The following is a 15,465-nucleotide window of genomic DNA, read 5'->3' as shown; positions in this document are numbered from 1 at the left end:
TTTACCGATGGGAAAACTGAAGTGTAGAGAGACAGTAACTTGTAGACGGCCACCCAGCTCTAAAAACAGATGTGATACTAAGTCTGTGCTCTGCCACTATATGGTCCCACCTTCACGTGCACAGAAAAGGAGACTGGAAGGAAGTCTATGGTGAAGCATTTTGATGAGACTAGGAGTGATGCTCATTTCCTCCTTTAGGGGCCTGCTCATTGCAAATTACACATAGCACTGTATCCATCTCTATACTCACTGAGCTATGATGTGTTATTAAAATGATATAATTTTTAAGTATTTGCTGCTTTTGAAAAACAAAATCAGATTAAACATACTACTTTACAACATGATTCCCCCCTTCTCAGTATGTTTATACACGTCACCCTTGAACAATCAGGGGTTAGGGACTGAGTCAAAAATCCACACATGACTTTTACAGTCAGCCCTTTGCATCTGTGGATTCAACCAACTGTGACTGAAAACGGTAGTTTTGAATACTCTTCCCTCTGTGGTCGGGAACACTGCTTTCAACCTGCAATGGATTGAATCTGCAGAGGCAAAACCTGAAGAGTGAGGGAGCCAACAGTACTTCTCGGGGAAAAAATCTATGCCTGTGCGGACCAGCCTCGTTCAAACCCGTGTTGTTCAAGGGCAAACTGGACATCTTCACAAGGGATGATACATTTTCTACTCCACAGCTGAGAAAGATTCCATCATATGACAGTATCATAACTTATTTAATCCCCTACTGGAGAAAACTTTAATCATTTCTGACTACTTGCTGTTATAAATAGTGTTGCAATAAATATCATGTATATATCTTTCCATACAGGTACATAAAAATATTACTTATATGATCTGAAAATTACACACACAGTGTAAAATGCATTATATGTTATCACACAAGCAACGAAATTAGACTGTATGAAGATATATGAGAATCTCTCATCTGTCCACTTAACTACTTAACTGTAAGCACCCAAAAGAATCCAAAACAAGAGGAGCGTTGTCCCAGACAACGCCAAGCCAATGAAAGCCAAACCACTGCAGTCTGAACCCCCCTCCTCTCCTGGACCCTTCACCCCACATCAGGTGAGTCCGTCGTCCCGCTCAGTCAGGACTTACCCATAAGCTCTAGGTCTGAGAACCTTCCAGGTGGTCCTCAAACAGGAGCGGCACCATGTGCCCTGGGAAGTGTTTGGAAATGGAAGAGGGTGGTCTGGTTGTCAAAATGAATGAGAGAGCTTCTACCAGTTAGTGAGGGACAGGCAGGGAAACTGGACCTCCTGCATGGCAAACTGTCCCATCCAAAATGCCAGCACTGGCCCTGGGGACAAACATGAGCCGCAGCCCCCATGGCAGGCAGGGAAATAAAGCGAAAGGAGGCCTGGGACCTGCTGAAACCGGGGTGGGGACAGGAGAAAGCAAAGGCCCACACCCCCCAGCCTGGACTCCCAGGGGCCTCCCTCCTCTGGGTTACAGCAGCCAGCCACATGCCCGGGCCCGTGAAGAGGAAGGCTTCCCCGGGCTGCCAAGTGACTTCTCCAATGGATTGAGGGGGGCAGGGAGGGGGCGGGGACCATCTGCCGGGTGTCATGGAAACAGCACCAGGCAGGGAAGTGAGACGATTCTATGATCTGAGACTAACTGCCTCATCTTTCCGAGCCTCTGTTTCCTCATCTGTTAAATAGGGATCGCATTATCCAGACAAATGAAAGACTGAGAGAACTGCTCTATTTTTCTGTTTCTTTTTTATTTTCTTTGGTTTTCCAGGCAGCTAGAAACACACGCTCACTAATGATGCCTGTTTCCCCATTCATTCCCTCTGTTTTCCACTCCCTTCCCTCACTGCCTCTACACACACACTCCCCCTTTTTCTCCCTACATAACCCTTTTTCTCCTATTTTCTCCCTTGACCCGAAGCACAAATTGGGTCCTTTGTTCCTGCTTCCTGCCCCTCAACACTACTGCCCCACTCATTCCCCTTCCTCTGAGTCTCTTATACCAACAGGCTGTGCCCGTCGATTGGGGGACAACTACTTGCTTTTCTGGCCCAGTCCAAACCCTCTCTCCTTCTGGACCACCACCTCGCCCACCCCAACCACACCTTCCCAGACGGCCAGGGGTACGTCCGTAGTGCCTGCGACCCGGCCCCCGATCCCGCAGACTGACCACAAGCTGGGCCTATCAGGAGAGCACTCCTTCCTGGGCCTTGCTGATTGGCCCAGGGATCTGCTCCTGAGCCCAGCGGGGCCAATCAGAGCCCTTCATGGGATTATTGACTCAGATCTGAAATGGTGAGGCTTGGTTCATCCTGCAGGCGGCCAGGCTGCGAAAAGTAAAACTGGGTCTTGCCATTGGCTTTGGTGGAGGGGGTGGGTCTGCGAGCCTACCCCGCAGGCGAGGACGCGGGAGAGTGTCTGCGCAGCATGTGTTCCAGGGCCCAGCCCCCGTCGAAGCCCAACCAGCTGTTTCCCTTCCCCAACCCCATTCCATATACTATATACACCCATTGTCCCGTCTGCCCGATCACAGGAGAGAGTTCTCTAATCATTTGCCACCAAAAGACTCCTAAGAAAACAGGCAGGGTTAACCGCATGGGCTCTGGCCTCACTAGCGTTGGTCTGAACCCCACTTTTAGCTGTGTACCCCAGGCAAACTAATTAACCTCTCTGGTTGCCAAATCCCTCCTCTGAAAACCGCCATCAGTAATCTTTGAGGATGAAATGAATTGCTACTTAGCGAACGCGGGATCAGGGCATGGCAGCCATGGTGGAAGCTCCAGCTGGCAGCGGCAAATGGGAATTCCAGGTCGGGGTCAATGTGGGCGTGGGCGGTGCGTGCCTGGCTCCTGCCACGCCCACCTGCCAGGCCTCCTGGACACCCGCGGTCCTTTGGGAGAGAGGGACCCTGCAGAAATCATAAGCTCAGAAAGTAATGAAATGCTGAAGCCGCTATTTATTGAGCACCTATTTTTTGCCAGGCTCTGTGCTGGGCATTGATTTTTAGGACAGTACAGACCTCTGCTTAGGACTTGAAAGGCCCCAAAAGGCGTGAAAGTCACCTCCCATCCTCCAAGAAGCCCATCTGGGGAGAGGAACCAAGTGCTTTGGAGAACAGGGAACACGCTTCTCATAGCAGCGGCTCTGAGACTGTCCTCAGCTGGGGAAAGGAACCTACGCAGCTGGGCCCCCATCATGTGCTGCACACCTACAGGTGCTTTGCAGGCTCCCTCTCACCAACCTGTCACACCAACAAGGTGGGAACTATCACCCCACTCTGAGTTTCAGAAACTGGGGCTCATGAGGTGCCTCGCCCAAGGGCACTGAGGCTAAGTGGCAGATCCAGGACAAGAACACAAATCTTTGTGGACTTCAAATTCCACACCTCACTGAATATCCCAACTGTCTTGGGAGGCAGATTCAGTTCCTTTTTCTCTCTACACAAATGGACTCCCAGCTGCCGTGGAGAAACGCTTCACACCGGCCCAGAGCTGCAGCTTGGGCTTATACTTGGCACCTGTCAAATGAACCACTGAGGATGCCTGAAATCCTACACAGAAGTAAACATTCAACACCAGAAAGAAGCAAAAGGCCTCGTAGCAAGCAGAGCCATAACCCTGAGCCCCACATGACGGTCCTGTGCACACTTCACCCCACAACAGCCCTGTAAGGCTGGTCTATGGTTATACCCATTGTACAGATGAAAGAACTGAGGTCTGGATGGATCGATACATTCCTGCGGCTCAGAAGTGGTGGTGCCAGGATCTGAACCAGGCCTTTCTGTGTTTCTCGAGCTCACACTCCGCTCAGCTCACCCCGCTGCTTCCTGTTTATTCGCATGCTGTTAAGAAGCACAGCCAGGGTCTCCCTCGAGGTGAGGCCCTTGCTTGCGAGAAAGATCTGCTGAGCAATCAATTCTCTTGTGCCCTCCTGAGTTGCATAAGGATGGGGGAGGGGATGCCTCCAGGGGCCCAGTTGGGTCCCAGGAAGCTGGGGAGTCAGAGAGGCCTCCTCCAGGCAGGGGAAGGAGTGTTTTCCTAAACAGAAAAACAGGCCCCAGCAGGCGTCACCCCAAGGCTCCGGGGCTGGTGACAACTGTGTCGAGTCACACAGTCAACTCTCCCTGAACTATTTTCCTTTGTAATTGCCTTTCTGATTTTGTCGATTGCCTGTGCCAAGTCATTTGGAAACCAGATGCACCCGTCTGCTTCCACCCTGCCTCTGCTGGACCTGCGGCGGGATTCTGGAGCCTGACCGGCACCTCAGCGCCCTCCAGGGCTCGGGGGGACAGCATGGGAAATGAGAGCCCCACGGGCCGTGTCTCAGCCCCTGGCTGCCGGGGCTCTCCCTCCATCCCTGTCCCCACCCCCAGGCTGGTCCTGACGCAGGTTTTCTGTGCTCTGCCTCCGCTGGGTGATCAGTTCTCCAAGGCTAAGCCTTGGATTCCCCAGGGCACATGAGACTGCCTCTGCCCCTGGGGCCTCGCGCTCCCTGACCGAGCCCCGCCCCGGCTGCCCACGCTCTACCCTTGACTGACTCAGGCCACTGGCAGCTGGGGCATCGGGAAGACCAAACTCTGCTGCTTCCTCCCTGAGTCCAACCTTGACCTTGAGCATCTTATTTCACCGTGGCCCCCGTGGCCCGGCCTGTGCTGGGTAACGTGCGCATGCACACCCACACGCGCACACACCCTGGAGTGCTGACAACATGCGGTGTCGCCTAGGAAGTGTCTTTTCTAACAGCAAGAGCTTTGTAAATCCAATGAATGCGTGTTGTTACTTTTAGTATCACTCCCCCCAAAATACCGTTTCTCACTTCCATGCCCCTGCCCACCAGGCCCCCTTCCCGGGCTGCCCGGCCCAACCTGGTTTACCCAGCAGATACCTGCCTGCTTTTCACAGCTCAGCTCGAACTCCTCTCTCACCAAAGCCCCTTCTGCCCCCGAGCCCTGGCCCTTCGCGCGCGCTCCTGCCCCAGCTGCCGCCCTGGGCCCGAGGAGGACCGGGGCCTCGTCCCCGCCAGAGCCCAGCACAGGGCTCGGCACGCCAGACACGGGAGCCTACCGCACACTGGTGTCCTTGTCCCCGGTGTCACAACTGTCTGAGGGAGGCTTTGTATCGTCCCATTTTACAGATGAGGAAATAGATGGGCAGCAGATTAAGTGACTTATCCAAGGTCACACAGAGCTAGAAGCTGACTTGGGACTTGAACTCAGGTCGCTCGGATCCAGAGTGTCCGCTCTTAACCTCTCCAGCTCCGAGAGGGAACGAGGAGGAGGAACAGTGGCCTCGGGACACAGAGCAGGGTGTGGCTCTGCTCAGGCTGAGGCGAGGGGCCCTCTCTCACTGCTGTTTGGGACAGACCCACCCTCGGGACCTCTGAGCACTTCTAACAAGCTCCCAGGGAACATGGCGCCTTTCACAGCTCAGCAGCCGCGCTCTGGGCAGCGAGGGTGAGGGTCTGGAGCAGTGGCTCTCCCAGTGGGGCTCCCCAGACCAGCAGCCTTAGCGGGGAGCTGGGAGAGTTGCAAGTGGGTGGTCCCGTCCCAGAACGGCCGCGTCAGAAACCCTGGCAACTACGCCCAGCAAATCGAGCCCCCAGGGGACTGAGAAGCGCTAAATGCAAGGACAGGCCCGTCTTGCACCCATCTGGTAAGGCCCAGCCCCACCCTAAGCCATGAAGGTAAGCACGGGAGACGTGCGCAAGTGGGCCGGTGGGCCCGCAGCCAGCCCGGCCCGGCGTCAGCCGGCTCTGCCTTCCTGCGCTGTGACCCACGGCAGGCCCTCGCCCTCTCTGGGCTTCAGAGTCCTCCTGCTGCTGAGCCTGCGCCACTTCTGTTCCACCCCCGTGGCTGTCCCTGCAGTTCTCAACCACAGGGACCCCACGGCGGGGCAGGGCCCTGGGGACATAAGGGAGACGCTCCCGATGGAGACGAAGGCCACCGCTAGAGGAGGTCTAACGGTGACACTTCTATGTTGGAAGGATGGGTGGACAGATGGAGGGACCACGTTCTATCAGAGGAGGATGTTAATAGGAAATGAAATTAAATGTAGTCCAGCTGATACCCAAGAGCACCACCTCCCCAAGCCCCCTCTGTCTGCGCGCCTGCCGGCGGCGCGCACGCCGAGGCTCCCAGGAGGACGACCGGGCCGACGTCAGCACCGCGAGACAGGGGCACGTTCCGGCTTCCCCCTTTAAACCTTCCCGTACGGAGGGGATTTTGTATAATGAGCATTATTGTTTTTCATCAAACGATAAAAACCGTTACTTAAAAATAGCTTTACAGGTCTATTATTTAGCAACGCAGAAGCCGAACGAGACGAGGTCAACGCGATCACCTCGGGTGGATGGGGACAGGGGCGGTGGGAGCCCAGGGCACGTGTGTGTTTTGTTGGTTAAAAAAATTATTACAGGGAGAGATTCTGACAGGACTAGACCAGGGATGAACCTTGAGGACACTGTGCTGAGATAAACCAGCCACCAAAGGACGGATGCTGCCACTGGCAGAGGCCTAGAGTTGTCCCCTTCAGAGACAGAGGGAGGAAGGAGGGTGCCGGGGCTGGGGGGGGGGGGGAGAGGGCACCGGCTTGGGACGAGGAAAGTCACGTTCCTGGAGGTGACTCGACAGGGCGAATGTGCCGAATGCCACTGACCTGTCTACTTAACAACGGTTACGGTGATAAAGCTCCCGTTATGGGTATTCTGCCACAGTTAAAAAAAGACGACCCAGAGAGAGAGGAGACAAAACAAAGTAAAGTTCCAACATGTGCCCTGAGGTACAGTTTCCTCTCTGGGCAAGGACGCAGGCCTGGCCCGCCCTCCGTCCCTCTCACTGAATCCTCTCCAGTGGAAACAACGGCAAAGGGATGGATGGATGGGCCAGCGCCGCCCCTGAGGCCCGTGGGCACTAGGAGGCTGAGCATCCCTTACCTCTACGCACCAGACGCAGTCTCTCCCCTCGTTGTGGCAACTGTAGATGTCCCTGGGGGACAAAATCCCCCTCCGCCGAGAGCCCAAGGGAACTGGGCGTGGAGGAGGGCGGCCACAGCAGGGGGGCTCCGACCCTCGGCCCCTTCTGCCCGCAGAGGCCAAGGCGACGCCCTCAGGCAGACACACCCTGCCCCTCCCCCATGCCAGCAGCCGCCCTTACCCAGCCTGATGTCGCCCTCGAGGGTCATCAGCACGTTGCCAGCCTTCAGGTCCCGGTGGATGACCTTCTTGCCGTGCAGGAAGTTGAGGGCTTCGAGCATCTGGCGACAAACGACCTGAATCTGGGGCTCGGTGAGGCCTCGGTCCAGCTCTGGAAACAGAGAGAACTGTTGTCGATTCAGCAGGTGCTCGCTGCAGGCGACCTGATGTCAGGCGCAGAGCAGGTGCCAGAGACACAGAAGCCGCCGACATTACCGAGCCCTTTCTGTGCACCAGGCTCACTTCCAAGCACCTCACCTGTTACCTCCTTCCTCCTCTCAGCAGCCTTATGGAGCAGGCACACGCATGACCCCATTCTACAGATGACAAAACTGAGGCTCAGAAAGGTCGGTCACTTGCTCAAGGTCACACAGACAGCAAGTCACAGATCTGGGATTCAAACCGGCCAGTCTGGCCTCAGAGCTCGGGTCTGTAATCACGTCCCTTTTGAGAAGCAGAGATGGTTCTGTGAGCAGGACTGAGTGACGCTGACCCTGTGTCAGGCTCCGGGCTCAGCGCGGGGACACAGGAGGGGCATGGGAACGGTGAGCCATGCTGGCACAGGGCAGGGTTCGGGTGCACAGAGGGGCAGGGTGGGTGGCAGCCCCTCCTCTTAGGGAATGGGCAGACCTCCAGAGGACAGGACATTCCAGTTGCGTCTCGAAAGGAGAGGGGCTGTGTGAGAGGAGGAAAGGCCATTCCGGTCAAGGACCCTGCCGGAGGGAAGGCCCGGAGGCCCACAGGAGCTGCTGGCGACGGAGGAGCTGGAGGTGTGGAGGGTGAAACTGAGTTCTTCTGACAACCTCTGTAAAAACTCCTAGATCAAGCTGTGCCTGAAGCCACCCTCTTGGACTTTTCAGTTATTTGTGCCAATTTTCCCTTCCACCACCTATTTTTACCCTTAACCCAGTTTGAATAGCCTCCTTACAACCTAGAGAGTCTCAACTCACACCAGACCACCATTTTTATTTTGGTAGGTTCTGCTCAGAACAATAAAAAGCTGCAAAGGCAGCCTCTGCTGAGAGGAGGCCACGTCGTAATGCCCATATCCTGTCCCCTACCGTCCTTTGCCTACATGGGGACTCGGGGGTGGCAAGGGGCGCAGCAAGGAAGGCCAGCACTTCCCTGGCTCAGGGTGGGGAACGGCTGCCACAAATCGGAGACACTCCTGAGATAAACTCAGAGAAGGTACCTTCTTCACAGTAGAAAAAAGAGGCTGAATGGTGCCGCATTATACGGAAGGCCTCTCCTCTCCTGAGCCACCCCAGAGTCTTGGACACGCCACGTACCCTCCTGGGGTCCCAGACCCTCACTCAGCCTCTGCTCGCTCCCCGTGCGCCAGGTCGGCAAACGCAGGGGGGCACGTGGGGAGGGAACAGTCAGGAGCCGGGCCCCTAGACCTGGGCGCACAGCTCAGCTCTGCTGCGTGACTCAGCCGGCTCCCTAAGCTCTGCCATGTCGGTCGGGTCGAGAAAACACAGCGACTCCTGATTTTATACACGGGGATAACATATGTGAAAGCAGCTACCGCCACCTCTGCTTTCTATGTATTTATTTTTTGCATATATATAGTGGCTATTCCCAAACCACGGTGATTAGTACGTACGTATATTGTTGTTATTGCTCAAGCTTGCCGGGGACTTCATGACAACACCCCCATTAGGCACTTACAAAATGGGTGGGGTCCCCACTTCTCAAAGGCCCTCCCTCAGGTGTCCCTTCCACCTCCTACGAGTGCTACGGGCTTGGGCAAAGGAGTCATGGCGTCTGTCTTATGACCAAGAAGGCTTAAGGGCTCAGGGGACCAGCTCAAGGACACAGGGATTTTTGAACAGGATGTGTTGGTCTTCCCACGGGGGTCATGCCTTCTCTCCAAGAACCCAACCCCTGCTCCCCGCAGGAACAGAGTGAGGAGGTGCCCAGAGACCGGGGGAGCTACTGGGGGCGGGGAGTGAAGGACACCATCCCTGGATGGAGTGGACCCCGCTGACCCCGTGCCGGACCAAGGCAGACTCACCCAGCATGATGGCGTCCACAGCTCCCCCAGGACAGAACTCGATCATGATCTGCAGAAAACACAGTACTGATGAGCCCGCGCCCCCTGAGATGGGGAGACCCCTGGCCTCACTGGCGGCCCCCCCTCCTCCCGCCCTGGGGCCTGAGCAGTCCGCACTGTCTCCACCCCGAACCCTCGCAGGGGGCTCTAACACCCAGAGGGGCTGCTCGGGTACTTCAGTTTTCAGAAAAAGAAAAACCCAGCTGCCATGATACCTGCAGGCTCAGCCAACAGCCTTTTCAGCCAGGAGCGCGCACTCTCCCTTTCCCCTCAGGCCTGTCCTGCTCACCTGTCCCCGCCTGCCCGCTGCCCCCTTTCTGGGCTCCACAGCCGGGGGCCTCAGAGGATACCACATGTACAACCCCTCCAAGTCGTCCTGGAATCCCGGCCCCTGTCTCCTACCTCCCTCCACCTCCCAGGGCCTCGGGCCAGGCAGCCTCGCCCGGGCCTTGAAAAGCAGCTCAGGTGGAGAAACCGCAGCCCAGAAGGGGATGGGACTGACCACGGACAGACAGTCCAGTGGCAGGTCCCAGGCTAGAAAGCAGGCTTCCTAACCCTCCAGTCATTTAGGCAAGTATTCGGTACTTCATTCACTCATTCGGTACTTCATCGTTCATTCAGCCATGCAGTCAACGCGCACCTGCCACACACCCACTGGCAGCAGGCCCTGGGGGGGCCACCAGGCCCAGGCCCTCAAGGGGCTCCCAGTCCAGGGCAGGGGACTGGAAAGGACATCAGAGGAAAAAGTGTCCCGAGTACCGACACAGGCCCACCCCCTCCGGGCTCATACGTGCAAACGTGCTTTCTCCTTTTCCCTTATAAAGTAGGACTCAGGCGGGAAAGATGGAAAGTAACACAGACCTCAAGGCACTCCCAGAATCCCCCGCGCCACCTGCAGCCCCTGGCCCCGGCCGGTTGGGAAGCCCCGCCAACCAAGGGGCTGACGCACGGCCCGCGGGCAGCCAGAAGGGCCAACCCTCCCTTCTCCAAAGGGGGCAGCTTCAAGGAAGAGGTGGGAGGCTTGAGCCCACGTCTCGGCAGTGCCACTCAACGGGCAGTGCGACCTTGGGTAAGCCACTCGACCTCCCCAATCTCCTCATCTGTGAAATGGAACTCATCACTTCTACCTCCGATGTCACCGAGACAGTTAAGTGAAAGCCACACCAGTCTGTATGTGCTTGTCAAACCTCTAGCAAAGGACGTCACCCAACAGCATCCCGCTCAGGTGAGGTTCCTCGGGCTTCCAAGAGACGCACCTTCCGAGAACTGGTTTGTCGGCACAGCTGCAGTGGCTATCGAGGGTCAGCATGAGCACTGATCAAAGCCAGGGGCCCCGGCCTCGTTCAGTGAGGCTGAGCCTTACGCCATGCCCTCACCAAGGCCCCGTGGCCCCTCGTCCCCAAGTTCAGCGCCAGGAGAGCACGAGCGCCCCACCAGCGCGTCTGCGTCCCTTCCAGGGACTCGAGAGCTCCAGGGCCCCTGCACTTCCTTTTTTATTTATTTTTATTTTTATTTTTATTTTTTTGCCTTGGCTGCTGGGAAGCCCTGAGCTTAGTTTTGGTTTTACTACCGTGAATACATGCACCAACTCTTGGTTCCAGGCCAGGGTTAAACCCACGATACGTCACAGTTCGTGTGTGGACGTCACCGAAGTGCTTTTAGGAAATCAGCGTCCTCTCACCACACGTAGGAAGTGGGAAGCTTTTTGGGACAGAGTGGCCCTCGGTGACAACCCGAGCGCGGGCAGAGTGGCAGTCCCTCTGCCTTCCTGTCACTGTAGCCCAGCAAAAACGGTTTGGTTTCTCCTCTCTTTTTTTGAAAGTGGTTTTTTTTTTTACTCCTCCTTTCAGTTTTAAGTGTCTCACATCTTTGTGTCTTGTGTACGATGCAAAAAAACAAGAGAGAGAGAGAGAGAGAGAGAGAGAGAAACAAAAACCATGACCCTTTCCATGGCTTGGTTCTTACCAGGCCCGTTTCGTGCATCTTAACGCTTTCCTGCCAGCTGCTCAGTGGCAGGGCGGCAGGGGGCTCTTACAGACATGCAGGGGGTTTAATTAACAAAATAAAAATCTTGAAAATAAAACAATAAAAACAAAATTATCATCTTAACACCTTCGGAAGTCACTAAGTACGCATGCTCAGGAAAGAGAGAGGAGACAACACAGGCGTCGATGCCCCGGGGAGGGTCAGAGGCGGCCGTACTGGCATTTTCCACGTTTTGGTCAACGCGTGTGTATCACAGAGTTTCATGCACTGCACATGCCTGTCTCTGAGCCCGCCTGCGATGAAAGCCCCGGTCGGCCTGCGCCCCCGCCGTCACGGGATGAGAGGGGGCTCCTGGGGATCGAGGCTCCTGGGAGCAAAGCCCGGGGCCCCTGCGCCCCCCGCAGGCCCCGACCCCAACAGCTCCCTGTCCCAAAGACCGACTCCTTGAACCAGTCACAGGCTCCTCCTTCGTGCGCCCTCAAGAGGGCGGCGAGCAGGTTCTGGCTCAGGGTTTTCGCAGGACCTGGAGAAGCGATCAGTTCAACCCATGGGCAATTATCAACCGAGGGTCCAGCAGGGGCCCCCTATTGCTCGGCTCGGTGGGGGACTATGAACGTAGCATTCGATCTGTGAACAGTATCTGGGCTCCTGGTCTGTGACAAGGCTAGGGACTGGCGACCTAGGACAAATCAGACAGGTCGCTGCTCCAAGGCCACAGCAGAGGCAGATACAGAGGTGAGAGGTAGGGGCACATGGAGACGGCATTACCCAGAAGCCTGCGGCGGACGTGGCGCACGGGCCTGGAGCTACCCTGGAGGGCTTCCCAGAGGAGGAGATGCCCGGCTGGTTTTGGACGGGCACGTTTAGCAAGTGAAGAAAGACAACGCCGTTCTAGGCAGAATGCAGCAAGCGCGGAGGCAGGGCTGCCAGGAACGGTGCAGGAAGGGGGCTGGTGCAGTGGCTCCGGGGGCGCAAAGGGTGGGACGGGCGCAGGCCGGGAGGGTGAGCTGGAGCTGGAACATCGCACAGCCTGAACGTCACCCTGAGAGCTCAGCGTGTGTGTCCGGGGAGAGGCCCCAAGGGGTTTTTTGCTTTTTTAATTGATTTTAGAGAGAGAGGAAGGGAGAGAGGGGGAGAGAGGGGAAGTGAGAGAGAGAGAGAGAAACATCAATTTGTTGTTCCACTTATTGATACATTCATTGGTTGCTTCTTGTATGTACCCTGACTGGAGATCGAACCTGCAACCTTGGTATATCAGGGTGACACTCTAAGTCACTGAGCTACCCAGCCAGAGCCACCGAAGGGTCTTAACAAGAGCGTAGCAGACAGGTTTCTGCTTCAGGGAGATCCCCCTGGGTGTTACCTCTGGAGGCCAGAAAAGCCGGGACTCAGTGGAGTGGGGCAAACAGCAAAAGGGCTGTTCGACCGGGTCCTGGAGCCGCGGGCATCCCAGCCGCCTTCACCCTGCACACACAGCGTCTCCTCCCTCCCCTTCCTGAAACAGCTGTAAGAGCTGGATGGGACTCATCTCATCCTGGCGGGAAAGGAGCGCCTAAACCTCTCAAGGCAATTCTCTGCGTCTCGCCTGGAAGGTTGGTTCAGGGCTGGTCTAATCAGAGCAGAGCTGGTGAGTTCTGCTGGATGTTGTGGGATGCCGTGCCGCCTCCCTCTAGGGGAGATTAGAAGCACACAGCCCTGCCGGTTGCAGGCAGCCTCTTTGCAGCCATTTGGAAGACAGTGTGCAGACAAACCTGATACAAAGAGGGCAGAGAAAATGACAGTGTGTCCGAGCCCCGCTCCTGCTCCCCTCACACCTGACCGCCCTCTGGACTCTTCAAATAGGACACACAAGCCAATGAATGCCTTCCGTGGGTTAGGTTGAGTGTGAGTTGATACTTTTTGTTGCTTGTTACAGAAAGTACCTGACCTCCCATTTGGCAAGAGATAAAGGGGCTGAATTGGGGCACTGAGACAGGAGGGCAAGGACGCCACCCCGCTGGGCAAGTAAGAGTTTCCTAGGAATCTCTAGGTGGGACCAGCTAAACACACAGCAGCAGGGGCTCTGAAACCTGAGCAGGCGTCACCAGGCAGCTGGAGAGCTGGCTGAGACACAGACACAGGCCCCACCCCATCTCCAGCTCCGTAGGTCTGGGGTGAAGGCCAAGCATCTTCATTTCTAACAAAGGACCCAGGGAGGCCGCTGCGGGTCCCCAGACCAAACTTTGAGAACCGCTGCACAACAGGAATCCACGAAAGTGCAAGAGGCCTGGACTCCAGGGTCCCACCTCTCCTCCCCCAAACACACACGTAACATGGGACGGGCGTGGAGAAGTCCTGGGGACAAGCTGGCAGCATGAGCGTCTCTTTCATGCCGCCTGTGAACCTGAACTTCCTCATCAGTGTTCCGCTGCCTCCTGGCCTCCGAGCAGCGAGCAGGGGCCTGAGGAGGAGGCGAGAGCCTTTCCCGAGCGGAGGGTGAGAAGTGTTGGGTGTGGGCAGAGATGCGTTAGGGGTCTGCGTTATGGTCAGGTTGGACCAGATGGAGTTTTTCAATGAGTATTTTGAAAAAATAACGAGGCAAGTGGGCCTGAGCTTGGACAGGTAAGGGAGGCGCTTGCTTCTTCTGGGCCCTCGTTGGACCCGTGCGCGCCACACAACTGGCCTCCCGTCTCCGCCCCACGAGCTCTGTCTCCCCGGAGACCTGGGCCCGTACACACGCTCGGACGTGCCCAGCGGGGCTGGACAGCAGCCTGTGCTCGCGGGTTTCCTCTCTGGCTGGGGCCAAAGGAAACTGGAAACCCATGTTTACCTCCATGCGCATCAGTTTAGACTACGCAGCTGTCACGAAGCAGCACAAGGGTCCGGGCCTGGCCTCGTGATCCTGGGAGGCCGCAGCACCTCTCCGACCCTTCATTCACTCATTTACTCACTGACTCACTCATGGACTTAACGGGCACCCAGGAAATAGCGCTGCAGCTGGGCGGGCCCAGCTGCTCCATTCAAAAAGCGTTCCCTCCCCTCTGGGCCCCGGACAGGCTCCTCCCAACCTCCTTTGGAGCCCTGTGAAATAGGACTCAGCTCCAGACCCCTATGCACTGAGAGCACCAGGATTTAACATCTCTCTTCTCCACCAGCTCGACCCTTCAGGACTAAACCGCGACCCCAAGGGGCTGTGCAAGCCGACGTCCACCCCGCTCAGTCACACACAAAGAAAACGCAATGCACACAGCCGCTCCGGCTCTGTGGCCTCACCCCACGCCCACCACCTGCTCACAAGGTGAGCGGCTGCAGGGTCGTTCACTGGGACTGGCTTGGTTTCCCCACCCATGATACTTAAGGGCAATTGGAAGTTCCCTCTGGGCAGGCCCCGTGCCGAGGGCTTTGTGTGGATTATCTCGCTCTCACTAGGCCGGGCAGGTTACCCTAAACTGCCAGTACTTCACGTGGTGTACGGTGAGTGTCAAACAGGACATTACCTGGCACATGGTAAGCAAATGCTTGACAAATGTCACAAAGTATTGTCAGCATTTAGTGGTGTTTTATTCCCATTTTACAGATAGGGAAACTGAGGCTCAGGAAGGTTATGAAGGTGGCCTAAAGAGTTAGTGGCAGAGCCAGGATCTGAACTGGGACCTCGATTTGGGTGCCAAGTCTGGGCTCCGTGCGTCTGCCTGATGAAGGAGACCGAGCGACCCCGCCCCGCCCCGCCTTCCTTGTGCTCCAGGGGGACGCCACAAACAGCCTGAGTCGCAGCCCGCCCGGGTGGCCGGCGGACAGGCCCTTCTGCCTCCTTGCTGCGACCCTCCCTGGGCCCCACTGGTCCTCTCGCTCACGCCAAGTGGGCCGGCTCCCCCGCAGCTAAGGCAGCCCGGATGTCCCAGCCCAGAGAAGGGGCCCCTGGACCACCCACGGGGCGCAGACATCAAGTGTCACAGCCCGCAGACCAAGGGGCCAAGCAGCAGATCTGGGTCAGCAATGCCACAGCCCGGGAACCCCCAAGAGGTGGCGGAGGCGCGTTCCAGCCGGAGGGGAGGCATGGCATCCTGGTGGCCACTCAGTGTCTGGCCTGGGTCCCCTCCCCTCCCCCACCTTGGCCGAAGCCAGTGGGGGCACCGGGCACACAGCGGCGCTCAATAAATGAGTGCTGGCAACACTCGAGGAACTCAAGGTAAGTCGGTCCCAGGTGGGGGTGTGGGCACGGTCGCAGGCCTGCCACCGTCTTCTGTGGGCTGTGACGCC

At 56.8% G+C, this 15,465-nt stretch overlaps 1 protein-coding gene across 1 annotated transcript in view; it reads right to left on the bottom strand.

Moving 5' to 3' along the window:
* STK10 (serine/threonine kinase 10) overlaps positions 1 to 15,465 on the bottom strand; it is an 88,056-nt gene that overhangs the window by 42,227 nt on the left and 30,364 nt on the right. The window contains exons 3-4 of the mRNA XM_054568048.1: positions 9,202 to 9,250; positions 7,147 to 7,296 (exon numbers count right to left, since the gene is read on the bottom strand). Coding sequence (XP_054424023.1) covers positions 7,147 to 7,296; positions 9,202 to 9,250 — 199 coding nt within the window. The remainder of the gene's footprint in view (positions 1 to 7,146; positions 7,297 to 9,201; positions 9,251 to 15,465) is intronic.

The sequence above is a fragment of the Pteronotus mesoamericanus genome, unplaced genomic scaffold (genome assembly GCF_021234165.1).
Source record: "Pteronotus mesoamericanus isolate MK-2021 breed Mesoamerican mustached bat unplaced genomic scaffold, CSHL_Meso_final contig_2, whole genome shotgun sequence".
Lineage (NCBI taxonomy): Eukaryota > Metazoa > Chordata > Mammalia > Chiroptera > Mormoopidae > Pteronotus > Pteronotus mesoamericanus.
The sequence above is the reverse complement of the archived record's forward strand: the minus strand, read 5'-3'. Positions and strand labels throughout refer to the sequence as shown.